Consider the following 17649-nt stretch of genomic DNA (forward strand, 5'->3'; position numbering starts at 1 on the left):
TGTAGTTAAAGCATGATTTTTCAAATTTTGAAAAAATGAATTAGTTTTTGTGTTTTTTTACTGATGAAAATAAGAAGACAAAAGTTACACAAAATCGTTAACAGATGTCGCTACAACTTATTATTATCATTGGAACCCGGCGCATCCACCAATTTTGATCTTTCTTTTTTACAGAAACCAAATCCTCCATTGTTCATCAATCATCTCAACAACACTCGTCGCAATCTCAATCGCAAACCCATCACAACCACCAACTCGACAAATCCTCACCGGTGGAACGTCCATATCTGGGTCAAACCTCCCTCTTACCTGCCACAAGTACAAGTGCCATCAAAAGTGAGCCCGGTTACGAATACAGTTGTATACAAAACCAGCCGTCGTATCCTTACCAACAAATCTTTGGATTTCCTGGTTCAACCAACAGCGGTGGTGAAGTTGCCTACCACCATCAACATCACGTCACAGCTGCTGCCAAACTAATGGCTTCGTCTTAGTCGATATTAGAGTTATGTATCGGTAAATGTTGTTAGTATTTTTATGGACTTTGTTAACGCTTTGAAACAACAAATTTTGCTTAAGCCTTATGAATACTCAGGTCAAAACTTTAGAAATGACGAAAATTTTGAAAAATTGATTAATAGTGAAACGAGTAACAACAGTGCTTGTTGAGTGACAGTTGAATTGTATGTTCGTGATCACGAAAAACTTAGTGAATTTATTTATGTGATCGTAGAAATAGTTGTGTATTTATTGATTTTATAGAAACTGTTTAAATTATTGTATCCACCTAGTTATTGTTATAAGCCATCGCTATATTTCTATTTAATGACAATTTCATTAATTTATACATATTATTAACCAGTTAAGGATTAAATGTAATTCCAGGACAACAACAGTATTTTGGCCAAATTTAAATCGACTGAATGTTTTTCGATTTTTTTATTATAAGTGCAATGCTAAATGTTTAGGTAATTAAATAACATTGTTTGCTTTATTAGATTAAAAAAGTAATGTTGAAATTTAAAATTGTCATGTGTTTAAAATATTCAAGCTCATATTGAGCCATTTACAAGACTACAATTAAATAATACCAAGTGACTAAATGATTGTGACAAAAAATATATTGGCAACACTGAATTAGTCTAGTCTGTAATATCAGATTGTTTCATGTGACGGCTACGCCAGTGGCTGCCCTTCAAAAACAAATGACAATTGACTATAAAATTGTGACATTTAAATTTGATAGTCAATGTTGTTAAATTAAAATTTCTAATTTGTTGCCAATGTGCCGAAAAAAATCACAGTTATTGACAGTCAGTAGAAAACTTTTACTTTGTCAGTTTTTTTGTGTGCTGTAAATATTGACATAGTTTGGTGGTTTACCGTACTAAAAACTTTTCCAAAAAATTGTAATTCGCACTGTTTTAAAATAAATAATTGTAAATATGTGCGTCTGTTTAGTGTTAAAAAATGAAAGTGTAAATATTACTTTTATTATTAAATTGTATTAGTAAAGTATAATAAACATGTGACACATATACTAAGTTCCTCTTTTTTTTTGTATAAACAAACAAAATGACTTACATTTTTGTTAATTCTTAACTTCTAAAATTAAATTATTTACACATTTAACATTTATTTATTTGCTAACTAAAAAAAAAAAACACAAACATACAATAAATTAAATTTTCTATTAAGGCCTATTCTGTAACTTTTTCAAAAGACTGTTAAAACTTTAACTCACATTAAAATCCCCAATCTGGCAATTTTAATGGTTATTGTTATAGCAAAAATGTTTTTGTAATTTGACTCTATTTTGATTCTCTAAAAGACATATTAAAGAACGCGACATCATCCTGTGCAATGTCTTAATAGTCAAGAAGGTGACTAGATCAAATTTTGACAATTAAAATTAAGATATTACCAAACGTCACAATAATCCCTCGATCGATTAAAGTAAAATGTTTTCTTTAAAAACTACAAGAAAAGGGTACAAAAAACTCTTTTCATAAGACCCTGAAGCACTCATTCTTTAAAACAACTCGTGGCTACGCCACTCGTTTTTTAAAGGAATTCATGCTTTAAGACTGGGTTTTTTAAAATACTATTACCGGACTTTAAATTTTAATACTTTTATTACAGAATAAGCCCCATTAAATCCTTAAGTGCTTAAACAAAATACATTGTAAAAAAATAATTAAACAACCATCCGCAGTTTTTTAACACATTTAAATTGTGGAAATTACAGTTTCAATGGGAACAGCTCCAATTACTGGCTTGAAAAGCAAAGAATGCAGCACTACAGCTGATGGTATAAAAAGCAAAGGCAATGCTAGCAAAATATCAGCGAATCGTCTCCGCTCTAAAACCGTCCTAATCGCCAACTCGTCTAAAGCTCTCGTTAACACATTTAAAGCCAATGTTATCTGTTCCACATCATCCAAAATATCAGCTCTACATAGCAAAATGTTTTCAACTATTTCCAAGTCTGTTAAATCCAATTTCAATTGTTTAATAAATCTGAAAGTTCCTTCAACTCCTGGAAATAAGTTCGCACTTTCAGAGGGCCAATGAGCCGCTCTTAGTAAAAATAAAGGACCCCACAAGTGGCTCAATATCAAGTTTTGCGAAGTACGATTTAATAAACCAAATCCTGAATTACAGCGAGCTTGTTTTATGGCAACGAGCAAAATTTGGGCGGCTAGTTCATGAGTTGAGTTGGTTTCCGGAGGAAGCGGTCTGGAGACATTAGTGTAGAGAAAACTTTCTGAATTTACTATTGAAAAAGAAGGTTTTCGAGATATTAGTTTTGGTTTTCTGGGCCCACGTTCCTCTTGGACAGCTGTAGCAAAAAATAGTAAGTGCAATAAACAGTAATTTTGATTTTATTTTATTTTTACCAGCCACATTCATTTGAACGGCAAAACAGCGTTGTAATCTGCAGTATGGACACCAGTTTCTTCTTGCTTTATCAACAATGCATCGCCCCTCGCCAGCTGTAAATGAATTGTTTGAAATAATCTTATTTTTATTCGTAGTTGCAATGTTGTTAAATTTATAAATGTTTTCAACTAATAGTAATAATTTAAATACTGGGTTAATTTTTATGAAAGAAAAATCGTATGTTGAGAATAAAATAAAAAAAAAAATTTTCAATTACTTTTAGCTCACCTGTTACAAAAGTATGCCAAATAAGTTGATCCTTAAGAAAAAAACGTATTATATTATTATTTTAAAATTTTAATTAAAAAGTTTGTTTGATTTTATTTAAATTTTTGTAAAAATAAAGAGTGTCAAATCTCGTATCTTTAAGATTATCAAAATCAAAATTACAAATCACTTTAATATTAATATAGGAGTACTAGTAATTGTAATAATTTCTTTATATTTTCATTCCAATGTACATCTTTCAAACGTATTCTTTTGTTTTCTCTCTCTCTTTCTATTTTGGTCAAATATAAATTCTTCATTTCAGCACAAATAAAGAATTATTAATCAAAAATGAAATTAAACGCATTTGTTGTTAAAAGACCACTGTTTTCAAAATAAACAATAGAATTAGTAAAGTTTTATCATTAAAATTTAGAATATAATGTAGTGAAAATCATGAAATTTCTACCTGCTTATTTATGTATTTATTTATTTGAATAAGAGCTTTTTATTCTTGGTCAAAATTTAATATAAAATAATCACAAAATACAAACTGATTTTTTAAAATGGTCCAATTTTAAAAATTTTGAAAATTAATTAAATGGCTGTAAATATAGTATAAGCTGATAGTTTCAGAATTTTTCTAAATATCATTGTACAGGGTGTTACGAGGCCTGCGCCGGTATAAAATGCAATTGATATTCCGATACTAACTCGATTACAAATTTTGAAAAATTGGATAATCTTCTCTAGTTTGTTCACCCTTTCAAAAATTACAACGTTTTTAGTTAATTAGTGATTAAGATAGATAAACTAGAATCATATTTATGCTGTCTGTTAATACAACAAATGATAATTGTTTCTGAAAACCTGCAGTTTATGACTATTGTCTAATAAAACAGTGATTAGTTGATAACTACTGTCACGGGTTTCCAAAAATTAGATAATTAAAAGTGTATTTTTGTGACTTTTGTTTATTTAGATGCATACCTTATATGTAAGCCTCGTAAAGTTGTGTGAAACACCCTGTATATTATTGAGCTATATTTAATGTTCTAATTTTAAAACAGAACCCATATTTTTTTTTTTAATTTGGAAAGTATTAGTTTTCTTCTAAAACGCCTGTCGTTTTTTAAACATCACCCTGTATAAAATATAATAATAAATTCAACATTTTGGACAACTAATTAGCACACCAAAACTATATGTATTTTTAACAATTTGGTACTTGATTCTTTTGGAAATAGAATAAATGAAATACACCGATTATTAGTCCTAAAATAAACTGAAATTGACTGAATTGAATTTCTTTAATGTGTTTTTTGACATATAAACAAACTCTTTGACACCAATTTTTACTCTTCATCTTTAATTACTCTTCAATTGAATGAACTCAAAATTTTGACAAATTTATCATTTTCTTATGTTATTATTAATTTGGTTTGTTGAGAAGAAAATTTTGTATGCACTTTTGGAATAAATATCGTAGTTGTTTATTTTATTGATACATAAATAACTATTATTACTAGTTTAGTAAGCTTAAGTACCTACTACTACTATTTTGTGACATTAAAAAGTAAAAAGCAAACTAAAATTGACTTCTTGATCTTAAATTACTATTAAATAATCACAAATGTTGTACAGAGTGTTCTCACCGGTATTATCGATTAGAAACTATGGTTTTATTAAATTTACTAAACTAGAATTTCGTTTACAATTTTCTTAAATTAATTAATTCAATAGTAAATGTAAAAGTACTTACAGATACAAGTGTAAATAATGTTTCGACGCACACTTCTCTTAAAAAAACAAGAGCATCCATCACAGCAATAAACACCATAATGTTTTCCAAAAGATCTGTCTCCACAAACTCGACAGGGTACCGGCGTTGGCAAAGTACGCCCTGCAGGACATTTTAAATATTTACAATCATTATCATAATTATTAAAATTTCTGATAAAAAATGAGTAAAAAAACAAAATAAATAACCGTCAATTTATGAAAAAGAAAGTGTTTGTATACTACCCATGTATTTCTTTTGTAATAAGTTCTAAACACTTATCACTTCTAATATTTCAGTCGATCTGATTGTTAGTCAACTTTTCCGCTGGTTTTATAGGGTGCTTGTTTGAATGATAGTTGACAGGTAAACCATTAGAAGTGTTTTTGTTCAATCACTGGTTGAACAGGTCACCCCTCACACGTGGCCTTTGACGCCACTCGTTATTACAACAATAATCAACACTCACCTCGAGTGTCTCTTTAATATTTGATAAGGTGCCACCCAATAATGATTACTTGCATAGATTTACTGTTTTTTTTTAAACTTTACTATCGAACTTTTCTTTGAAAATATTCCTTCAAGCACTTAATGTCAATTATACTGTCAATTGTAATTTCAAGTTAATTTTTGCTTTAAGCAAAATTATTAATTGTTAAGGATAGGGTGAGAGAAAATAACTACACCATGCCTAAGTTTTCCCTGTGTTTATTTACAGATAAAATCATGTGAATAAATTCGAATAGAAAAAATGTTGATAAATCTAATAATAAATACGTTTTAACAACATTTAAATATACTTTTAAACATATCAACATTGATCTTGAGTCTATTTAGAGACTTGAGAGGATTGTCTACCCAATTTTTATGTTACATTCAAACTTTTGACAATTGCAGCTATAAAACAAACTTTACATCCAAACTAGAAGAAAGTAAGATAAATGTTCTAGAGTCCATTTAAGTAACACATTCATTAGTCATTCGGAGACAAATTGTTGATGGTATTGTAACTATATGGATTATTCAAGAAGTGTGCGTTTCATTTCCTTTTAAAGTCTACACTTTATACAAATTAGAATTTCAGATTTAGACAGTAGTCACAAAAGAAATAACAAACACAAAAATCAAAGTGTAACACTTAAAAGTGCCATTTTAGTTAAAATATTTGCATAAAATGTAAATTAAGTTTTAATCAGCGCACTTTTTATTTATTTTTGATAGCAAACAGAGAAAAATATATTAATTTATTTAAATAAGTATAAAACAAATAAAAATCACTACAAAAAAGTTAAATCTGAGGAAGGTGATTGTCTAATAATTATTATTGTTTTACGTCGATTTTCCATTTAGCCGACTCTCCCTTTAATGGATAAGAGAATCTGCTGATATAGACAAAGTGCATTGTAGAGGGGTTGTACTTGGTGCAGGCGAAACTGGAAGTTTCATTGGAACTTCTTCAATTTTTTCCAGATCTGCTGCTCCTGCTGAATTCTGCTTGAACAGTCTGGGACTCGTCTGAAACAAAAACTTTTATTTTTTACTTCAAAAAACATTCTTAATTGGTTTGAATTATAAAAAAATTAAACCCAAAACGTGTTAACAAATCACTCCGTTGCTTTTTAACATTTAAGATTTTCGTATGTAAATACACTGTCTCAATTGCAAATTTTATCTCTAAAACGTTGCTTCAATAAAATTCCAAGCAACACAGTTTTGTGTAAGTAAAATCCTGGATACGTTCAGAAAGTCGGAAATGTGAAAATAAGAAAAACTAAAATGGAAATTGTGTAACTTAGAGTCAAGTTTCGTAAAGATTTAAATTTTAATTAAACTCTTTCTTTCGTTAAACCAAAATAACTTCAATTAATTTAAAAAAATTATACACTTTAGTCACTGCTTGTTATTGTCGCTAGTTTTCACAAATTTGAATTCTATTATAAAAATGTATTTTTATCATATAAATTTTATTTATCCGCAAATGTCACAAAAGTGACCACTTTTACGATTAAATGTCACAAATGAAAGTTTTACCTTTCAGCCATGGACTAAAAATTCTACTTTTGCTCCTAAGCGTTTTTACTTTTATCATGACATTTACCATCAATGTTGTCCCTTTTGCTGCTACAGCAATTTCTGGAGAGGTACATTGTAGATCATCGACATTCGACATTTTGCACTACTAACTGCACTAGCCATGCACTAGATAAATAATAGACACTTTCGAAAAGCTCAACACAAATTTCGATACTGATGTGTAATGTTTGTTATACAAGTTGTTATGATTTCATTCCAAAGTGTCCTGATTATTTTGTTCATTTACTTGCTAATTAAAATGTTGCTCTTTTCTCTCAATCTGAATATATTTGCGAATAAAATAATATGTTATTCGGAGCTAAAGTGAGTTTACGTGGCTCAGCTGAATTATCTGCCTCACTACGTTCAGCTTTGCCACATAAACTTTTACTCTGTTTTACTCTTAATAACATAATATACTAATAATTTTATTACATAAATTTATTATATTTCATAGACAAAAGCACAATTGTTTGAAAAACATAAATGAATTAGTTAACTCCCACTTGACAATAATGAACTGAATAATCTTTATATTCCTAAACTTGTCTCACGATAATAATTTGTGTCATTATTTAACAAGAGATATTAAAATCAATTTGTCCAAAATAAATTACTGTTCTTAGTAAATCGGAATTCTGTGACCTAAAATCCACAATAACTCATTACGTAAATACAGCAAAATGTAATTAGAATGATATCAATTTACCATTATTCGGGCAAATAAGAATTTGCACAAATTGATGTTGATTTGTGTTTACCAAACTTACCAATATGGGAAAGCTTCAATATCTGAATGTAGGTAAATATTGAAAGAAGAGTAAATTGAAATGCATTCGGTTAAACTTAAAGCTGTCAAGCATCAAAATCAGACAATATTTGCTTGCTTTGACTATTCGCCCTTCCATTTGCATTTAATTGGAAAACTGCAGTTATTTATGCTTTTTAATCTTGTTTACATGTTATGAAAAATTATCACGGTGGCAAATAACAAATCAATTCATAAAAAAATAAACAAATCAAGGGATGTGTGCAGAGATAAAATACAACTGTGCCAACAGAGCGATTCATTTAATAAAGTGTTCAAACATAAAAATAAATTAAAAATCTCATTACTTACATGTAAGGAGTCTTCCGTTCGTATTTCCTCCGTTCTATCTAAACTAAATTGCCTCCTTAGTAGTTTTCCAATTCGATGCTTCGGACTGAGGCATTTGTAATGATTATATGGAGTACTCAAATCTTCCTCTTCAATCTTGCGGTGTCTCCTAAATCCACAAAGTGAACTGGTTGAAGCCCCCAGTAAAGCAGCCGCAACTTCTGTAGCCGACACCGGAGTTCCTAGAGACATTGGAGTGTCACTTGATGTGCTTTTTACCATGTGATAATCGTGTCTGAAATCGTATAATTTTAAATTGTAGGATTTCAAATAAGCCATCCAATAAAAGCTTGTTGTGCAATAAAAGATACATTAAATTGGGCTTTTATTTGAACAGAAAAGTCGACAAATGTCTTGCAATTTGTTTTACATCTTCATATCGATGCTTGTTGTAAACTGTTTTATTAAACTTTGTTTTATAATTAAAAAACAGCAAAGAGCAAAATGTATTCGAATTTTACACCTCGTCAAGTGAAAGTTTATTTCTCTTAAAAAAATCTCTTTGATATCTCAAAGTTAAAAGTAATTTTTGTAATTGCCTTCAGGCTTGTTTTGTAATTTTGTGAGTATTTTAATAATGTTAATTACGTAAGAAAATGTATTAATAAATAATAATTAAAGATTATTCATATCAATAGTAGTGTTTTTTTTTAATTCAAAGCTGAGAGTGAGAGATGCGTTTTAGATATTTGTGGACATAAATATTTAAAGTTATTTCAAACTCAGTGCTAAAGGCTAAAGATGATGAGATGAATTTCGACATAGGCATATTCCGTTTCATTTCCCTACGGAAACTGTCAAAGTTCAAAATTAATTTAAACGGTAGTAGACATGTATTCCTCTCCTCTCTGTCACTACAAGGTTTAAAATTGTAAACTAATTTTAAAATTTGATTAAAGCAAGTATAATTTTCTTAACTAATTGGTTATTAAAAAATATACGACTAAATTTTTGCTCATTTTTTTTCATTTGACAACATGTGCTATTTTTTTGGTAAATATTAATATTTAGTTTCTTTTATTTTTTTTTATTTTTCACTTTTATCTTCTTCAATTGCCAAAATTTAAAAAAATTGATCTTTGCTAACTTTTTGTCTTTTCACAAAATTAATTAAATAAGTGGGTACATTGCTGAATGCAAAAGGTAAATTTAACAATATTGAACTCCCAGCAGCACAAAAATTAAGAATGTAAACACTGGTTGTAGCACATATTTGTATTCACTTCGCCCATTAGCTGTCTAATTTCGCCCCGACCTAATAAACTTAAAATTGCTTCATAAAATAAACTTCCTCATTTAGCCGGCGGCTTTCGCCACTATTTTAATATTTAACGAGCACTTTTTCGAAATTTAAAATGAAATTCTTACCTCATGGTCGTCGTTTCGTCCTGCGTTTTAACAAGACTTGAGAATTTCGAGTGTTCCATTGTTTTAATAAACGAAGGATTCGGGTTAGGTGATTTTGGTTGATGATCTTCACTGAAAGGCTGTTGACGCGATTCCACCGAGATCGAATCACCCGACGTTGTCGTTTCCTCGTGCTTCAGATTACCAGATATCGACTTAGAGATAATAAGACTTTCGTCTAATCTGCATGAATATTACATAGCAATTAAAACAAGCTGAGCTGAAGTGGTGGTTATAGCGACTAATTGAAATTGTTTTAAGGCACCTGGTTCTGATTTGAAATTCGTAAGTTTTAACCCGACCGAAAATTTTAAATTTGACCTGGATTTTATAAAACAAAAATCGTGAAGCAGTGAACAGAAGTTTATGAAGTGGATTGTGACAAGTTTTTAGTTAGCAAGCTTAACAATACTTGCTGCTCGGTGTCTCAGACACAAGGTACCTACTTAAAACTTCTTCAATTAATAAAATTTCAATTAACAATTAATTTGCAGCATTTTATAGACGAGAAGAATATTTGAAACTTGGTTGAAAACTTACCCGTGACTTTCCCTAATGATGGCAGAGATCGGTAAATAAAGACAAAAATTAGTGTAGAAGCAATAAATATTCAGTTAAACTTATTTTGTAGTTTAAATGAAAGCAAAGTGATGTGAATTATGTGCAGTAGTAAATAAATTATTCTCATCTGTTACCTAAAATCAATATCTGTGAAACTATAAATTAGAAAGTTAATAAAGAAAACTTTTAACATTAAGGTTTAGTGCTTTGACAGCTAGTTTAGATCAAGGCCAAATAATAATATCTTGAAATTTTTATAGCTTTTCAAATTAATCACTAATGTTATTCTATTATTTTTTTATATAATACACTCCCAAAAACAGCTATTTGAGTCTTTTCCGGCCTTCTTTTAATTAGTAAGAGGTGTGAATTCGTGTTTTGGGAGCTTTACAAAAAATCTTGTATGCACCACGTACGCAAAAGATTTTAGGTGACCCCACTCATTAAAGACTCGGCTCCTACGTCGCCTAGTCATTCGTCCCCTAAAACTTTATTTTGCGTACTTGATACAGAAATAGCTATTAATATCTAATCACTTTTAAAATATCGTATAAAAGAGTAGTTTTAGAGAACTTGACTTTTTTTCTTTTTATTAATTTACTTTATTTTTGAAGCAAATGGTATTTAATCCAATTTTCAACATTTGTTTATGGTGACCATTATAGACGTTAATGTTGTAGGTAATGCATTCGCTTGTGACATGGCAAAAATTATTGTAGCGGCTAAAATGCAATTAATCACAATGAATGTACAATATAGTTAATTTTCCTGCAACCCATTTTACATTTCCTAAACTACAGGCCAGAACCAATTTCATTTTTAATCTACGACACAACTGCGGTTTGAACTAATAATCTGATGACCTAAGATAATTAATGATAATTAAATAACTGTCGAGTTTATTCCGTAGCTAATAAAATTGATTATCTAGAGAAGCGTGGTGTTTTAATAAAGAAATATATAACTGATTTTGTACTTTTCCTCAGTATTATATCAAAATGATAAATATATTTTAGCCATTTTTCCAAGGTCCGATTGGTTTGCAGTTAGTAAACAGAGTGCGCCAGAACTCGCACCCCAGAGAAAAATGTAACTCTGTTTAATGTTATTTGTGTGTTTTATTGGCAAAATTTTTGTACCTTTACTAGATCATTAGAATAAACACAAAAAATTTTGAAATGTCAAAATTTTTTACAAATAGAATTTTTACCATGTTCCTGGTATCTTATCTAACTCAAAAAAAATTTCTGAGACGCGAATTCTGACACACCCTATATAATATTAATAAAAAAAAATACAGAAAAGTAGTTACAACTTTAGACTAAAAAACAGCTGGGACATTAATAATGTATTATAGGTAGTCTAGTTATTCCTGAAAATATGCTTAAAAAAGGTTGTAGAATACATAATTGAAAACAGAAATTTTGGTATCAGGGCGGTGTTGGGACTAGTTACAAGGTAGGGTCACCAAGTAGATGCCGTTTTATTGTTTTTGACCTATATCTCAAAAACGGTACGTGCTACAAAAAATTGGTTGTACACAAAATGAAAGCTTTTGAAATTTTCCACGGGACTGTTTTTCGTTTTTGTTATTAACTTAAATAATTTTCGAGAGATCGACTAGCAAATAGAACGCTTTTTTCATGAATACAATGTCTCACTTTGCATCATGGCAGTTAAATCCCAAGTGTACGACAAAAGTGATTGTAATGCAATGTTGGTTGTAGTCACAAATTGTAGTGTAGTCAAAGCTTTACAAGGTTTCTACAGAAAACAAAATCTTCTCTTACCTCACTGCAGAAAATGAGATTATGTTTCACTTCTTGCATAAAAATGTTTACATTCGAAGAAAATTTACACTTTCGTACCCTCATAGGTCGTAGGCAATTTCGTATGTTGTGTTTGTTAGCACACAGTATGAGTAAAATACTAATGTGTATGTAAAGTTTTATTTCTTTTTCAAGTATAACAAAACGTAAAATTAAAATTTCCCGTGACAATATTCACAATCGTTAGAACAGAGAGTGTCCAGTGCATAAAGAGCACACACGTACATACCTAACATTTCCATCAAAATTGGAATTATCTAATGAATAAGTGAAATTTAATTAACCAATTTGGCTACATTTAAGAACTAATCTAAAGTCTAAAGTGATTGGTTTCTCCATGGTTACTCCGACCCCAAACGGACCAATCACATCATAGCATTGAATTTTTGAATGAATCAAAAAATCTAATCTGACTGGTTTTTCCATTATTATATTGGCCGACCTTAAACGGTCCAATCACAATGCTTAACAGTGTTTACGTTAATTAATTAATAGTTTTTTAGTATAACTGACAGAGTGCTATATTTGCTAGCAAATATCTCAAAAGCTACTTGAGTTCTAAAAAACCCAAAAATTATCTTGTAGAAAATTTTATCATTTTTTTACTTGCACAATTATCTAGATATACCTAAGTAAAAAAGTATAAAACGGCACTTTCTTTGTGCCCCCCCTACGCTCCGTTTCCACGATTGACTTTTATTATGTTTAAAATTTAAAAAATCAGTTTTCGACCATGTATTCTACAACTTGTTCGTTGACTGTCAAGTGGTGTTACATACAAAATTTCTATTTTATTGTCATAGTACCCATTTAAGAATGAATTTAAGAATGACTTCTAGTTCTTCGTTGACTTGGACCTTTGATCTTTTAGCATTTGCTTTAGTTTATATTAGACATTAAACTATAAGCTGACAGAATGGATTTTTATCTGCAAAAATTCAAAAACGTCACGTATAATGCTCTGTTACAATATTTCAAATTTTGCAATATTTCAAATGAGACATGTAATGCGAATTTAGGACCTAATAGTTTTTATTAGCTTTACTAAAATAAAGCAATAGAAAAATGAAAAGCCGTTCTAAACAAACGGACAAGCTTCAGAAAGTAGAGCGGAATTTAAACGGACACGCGGCAGTGTTCTATGATAAGGGAATAAGATAGTGTCTCTTGCTGTATAATAAATAAGTCAATGGTTTTTGTCACTACGAATAGCCGTTATAACTTTTTTTAAGTAAGTGATTAATCCGTTAAAACTCGAGACTTTCAGAAAATTTCTCTTTTATTGAGTGAAAAATTCAATAGAAGTACATCTCTCCGGACAAACTGCTTATTTAAAATCAATGCCGCTGAAAGCTTTTAGCGCGACACACATTAAAGCCTCTTCTAGGACTCTTTCAGACAACACTGCCAATACATACAGATACTGAACACTTACTCCAAGGATGGAGGAACCGGAAGCAGTTTATCGAAGCCAGCTTTTCCCAGCAACCAATACGTGTGCATTGTCCCTTTTCCTTTTATTTTTGTAGGACCTCTATATTCTAGTTGATAACCTCCCGCTTTCTCCAAACGCTCTTTCGTTGCTTCGGATAAGTGTATCCTCCATGCAGCACCTGAACATTTTCCGAGCTAGTTAAATACTTACGCAATATCAATTTCACGCACCTGTTGATTCCATTCTTGAAGCTGTGTTAACAGTATCACCAAATAGACAGTATCTTGGCATCGTTAAGCCTACAACGCCGGCACAGCAGGGACCTGTGTGGAGACCTATCCTCAACCGCAAAGGTGTTCCCGGGAGATGGGTGATGCGAAAGCGACCACTCTGATGCAACAAATCCAGAGCCATTGTGGCAATCTACATTACAAATATAACACACTTTAAGGTTTTTATTACACCAAAAACTAGCTACTGATAAATCAATTAATTGTCTTTACAAATTTCTTTCATATTCTCATTTGCTTTAAAAAGTTAAATAAAGTGCTACGAACAGCTGTTTAGGAATCCATAGCGTTAAAAATTTCGAATGTTTTAAAAAAGGTCTTTTAGCATTTTTTTTAGATAATAATCATAAAATACGCATCGTTTCAAATTTATTCGTTTATTGAGTAATTTCATGCCAAAAGGATTACTTTTAAATCCCATTGTTTCCGATTTTCGTAAATTTGGGATACCTATGTTACAAAACGCGTAAAAATAGATGCTACGTGTTTTACAGTTTTTTTTTCAATGTTATATTGAAAAAACAGAGATGTACAAAAAAATACTTCGAGGCAAAAAAAAATATCTTCAGAACAAATCAACATAATACTATTACATGTAAAAGCATTTACTTAACTTTATTCATACGGCCCACTGAAATGAATTTTCTTTTAACAATTGGTACTCTACGGACGTGGTCATGCATGTATTTCAAAAGACTGTTATTACAAATAATTTGAAAATATATCGTTTAAACAAAAATATTGACAATTACGCAGGTTTTTAAAATTCTTTAAAAATTTATTTAAAAATCTTCAGATTTCTACTATGTCCTCAAACAAGTTTCAAGACGGACGTTTTAAAAATGGCTGAAAGAAAATTGTTTTTTGAGAGCGCTGCAAAGCGCTTGAAAGTAGCGTTTTCTTGGAAACTAAATATAAAATTACCCATTACCGTAATTAATAAATTGTTCTTTATGTTTTATTATTATTTATAATAATAATATGTATTCAAGAAATATCTACTCTTTAGATGTACAGGGTGCTGCATTTTGGATGTCCGAATAGGGAATCTCCTAAACTAAGAGGTTTAGCCAAAAACGAGTAACACATTCTGGGGCTTATTTTTTGAAAAAATAATATTGGTTAAAACCGCATCTTGCGGTTTTGTTTTCGACTTATAGACAAAAATTGACATTTTAGCGAAATCTAAAAAAAATCATATCTTCGTTATTATAGAAGACACAGATTTGAAATAAAGACATTATAAGGCACTTTTTTACGTAGAATTTCATAATGTAGTTAACAATTTTTTTCAGTTGTTTGTTTAGCCGTAATAAAATAAACTTGTATTTTTTTAAATGAGAATCATAGATGGCTATGTCATTTTTAAAAAGCTTGTTTTTTTCTTATCTAAAAAATATATATTTGTAACAAATTATTATAATACATTTTTAGCAAAAAATTATTTTTTATTTTTGTTTGCAGTTGGCTATGAAAAAATGTTGCATCTTCGACTAAAAGAATTTAAACTATATTATATTCAACCAGTGTCACTAATGAAAGAGTTTTCTAAGTACTAAGTAATGAAAAATATGCAAAATAAATTGTAAATCAACTTATTGGCGACTAATAACATTTCTTTGTTTTTAAACAAGCTAACATTACCATTGCAACTTCTAGTGATACATAGAGAGTTGTAAAAAAAGCCGCTTTAATTCTTCAATAAAATATATTTTATATGACACAAAAATGACGATATGGCTATTCAAATACCCAAATTCCGTCTATGTGGAACGTTATCCTACCTCCATTGGATATCGTCAAAAAATGTTTTATCTAATTGTGTTGACTGTTGACATATTTGTTTTTCCTATTTTTGGATTTTTTAAAAATATTTAATAATTTTGTTCTGAGGCGCTCGGATATTGTTCAATGCTTTTACCGTATCGTATTTTTTTTTTCTTTATAATTTTATTATCTATTTTTTCATCTATTTTACAGTTCACAAAACTCTTATTGATTATTATTTACACATTTGGAATGAAATAGTTTTTCCATGGCCAACTATTATCACACAAAATATGTATTTCACTTTTTAAGTATAGTTATAAAAAAATATTTTGTTACAAATACATATATATTTTTTAGATCAGAAAAAAATAACCTTCTCAAAATTGCCATACCCGCCTATGATTTCCATTTAAAAAAATACAAATTTATCTTATTACGGCTAAACTAATAACTGAAAAAAATTGTTAACTACATTATTAAATTCCTCGTAAAAAAGTGAAGAAAAACCTTCCATTTAAGCACGTTCAAATTTTGGAAAGACGCACTTTTTATAATATGCCTCTGCTTTGATAGACACTTTAGATTAATATTTAAAAAACTATATAAACTAGAATCTTAATTAATAATTGCGAAAAGTCTAAAACTAAATATGGAAAAGATAAATAGAAAGTTTCAGTAAAGCAGGATCATTTGCAAAATATATGCAAAGCCGCTAAAGTCCCTAAATTTGTAATTGAGAAAGTTTCGGGCTCTTCTTAATATTAAAGATTGAGGCGCATAGCAGTAAAATCCTTAGCAATGAGTCCACTGTCATAACAAGGTTTAACGACCCTCCGTAAAATTTCTCGGCTCATCAACTTACTTGTTCAGCGTGATCAGGAACACGAACCGGCAATCCTCCAACTACCATATAAGCATCTCCGATGGTTTCAACTTTGTAGACGTTGTAAGCATTGATGGTGGCGTCGAAACACGTATAAAGATCGTTCAAAAGATCGACCACTTGAAAAGGGGTCGAATGTGCAGATATTGTCGTAAAACCGACAATGTCCGAAAAATAAATCGTCACTTCTTCGAATTCCTCCGGGTCCACCGGCATTCCCAACTTTAACTTTTCCGCCACAGAACTGCAATTTAAAAATAGCGAAATAATGTTTAAAGTACATGAGTTTCATTGCAGTTGGAATAGTATTATTGTCTCGTTCTAAAACATTTGTTGTACTAAACTTTACCTTGGAAGCATACGATTTAACAGTTGCTCTGTCTTTTTCTTTTCAATGTCGAGCTGCTCGGTTCTTTCCCGTATTAGTTCCTCCAAGTTGTTAGAGTACTTTTCGAGCATTTGAAACATCGTATCTACGATGTTTACTTTTCTTCCGTGATTTAATTTCTTGAACTGGTCATGAACTGTGTTGAAATCTGGACGCATTTCGGCTTGTTCGGCCCAACACTGACGCATTATATTTATAGCTTCCGGAGGAGCAGCTCCTTTACTGACCGAAGGCCGGATAAGAGGCGGAGGCCGTTTTACTTTTTCGATAATTTCTGAAAGAGATACACGTCACCTCCTTTCAAATCAAATTCATTTGTAAACCGTACGAGAGTCGAAAAACAATTATGCTTACGGGGAAAATTGCTTTTAGTGTCTGGACGAAAAAAACACGTAATCCGAAGGTTTTCTAAACCCATCAGTATGCAATGCACGAGAAAACCTAATTCACAAAACACACAGCTATCTTTCCAGAAAAAAATGCGAAACGTGAAGTGTGGTTAGATAAATTGTTAAACAGTTGCACTGAGATGTTTGGCTGGTTCAAATATTCCGTTCATGAGAGTAGTTTTAAGCTTTTTTACTAATGACGAAAACAAACATTTACTTCTTACTATACAAAATTAATTTAAAAATCACCAATAAGTTACAAAACATTTTTTTTTATTTTTAGGTAAAAGCCTATTCTTCTGTAAAGTGTCCCTTATGTCGCAAATATACGACAAAATGTATGTTAAGAAAAGTTGATTAGAATCAGCATCTAGTCTCATCCTGTACCAAATTTCTAAATCTTCTAAATCGCAAATAAAAAAACTTTATTTTTTTAACAATTATGATTATGAATAAAAAAAAATAAACAAAATTGACAAAAAGTTTTAATAATTATTTTTTGTAAGATCCGTATATAATAGAAAGTTTTATCCAC

At 30.2% G+C, this 17649-nt stretch overlaps 2 protein-coding genes across 7 annotated transcripts in view; one reads left to right on the forward strand and one right to left on the reverse strand.

The window, feature by feature from the left end:
• Window positions 1–1532, forward strand: part of LOC123013214 (GATA-binding factor A-like) — a 47489-nt gene extending 45957 nt beyond the window's left edge. For both annotated transcript variants that reach the window (XM_044411621.1, XM_044411622.1), the window contains exon 5: window positions 175–1532. In XM_044411621.1, coding sequence (XP_044267556.1) covers window positions 175–494 — 320 coding nt within the window. In that variant the 3' untranslated portion in view covers window positions 495–1532. The remainder of the gene's footprint in view (window positions 1–174) is intronic.
• A 4115-nt stretch (window positions 1533–5647) lies between these two features.
• Window positions 5648–17649, reverse strand: part of LOC123012530 (retinal guanylyl cyclase 2) — a 61005-nt gene continuing 49003 nt past the window's right edge. For 2 of the 5 annotated variants that reach the window (XM_044410533.1, XM_044410529.1), the window contains 8 exons: window positions 16687–16999; window positions 16317–16581; window positions 13625–13817; window positions 13395–13572; window positions 10110–10121; window positions 9531–9752; window positions 8124–8397; window positions 5648–6457 (listed from right to left, as the gene is read on the reverse strand). In XM_044410533.1, the coding sequence (XP_044266468.1) occupies window positions 6293–6457; window positions 8124–8397; window positions 9531–9752; window positions 10110–10121; window positions 13395–13572; window positions 13625–13817; window positions 16317–16581; window positions 16687–16999 (1622 nt within the window). In that variant the 3' untranslated portion in view covers window positions 5648–6292. The remainder of the gene's footprint in view (window positions 6458–8123; window positions 8398–9530; window positions 9753–10109; window positions 10122–13394; window positions 13573–13624; window positions 13818–16316; window positions 16582–16686; window positions 17000–17649) is intronic. The other 3 variants (XM_044410530.1, XM_044410532.1, XM_044410531.1) reach the window with 3 other exon arrangements.

The sequence above is a fragment of the Tribolium madens genome, unplaced genomic scaffold (genome assembly GCF_015345945.1).
Source record: "Tribolium madens isolate multiple individuals breed KSU strain unplaced genomic scaffold, Tmad_KSU_1.1 Scaffold_96;HRSCAF=242;Tcas5.2_LG5, whole genome shotgun sequence".
Classification (NCBI taxonomy): domain Eukaryota; kingdom Metazoa; phylum Arthropoda; class Insecta; order Coleoptera; family Tenebrionidae; genus Tribolium; species Tribolium madens.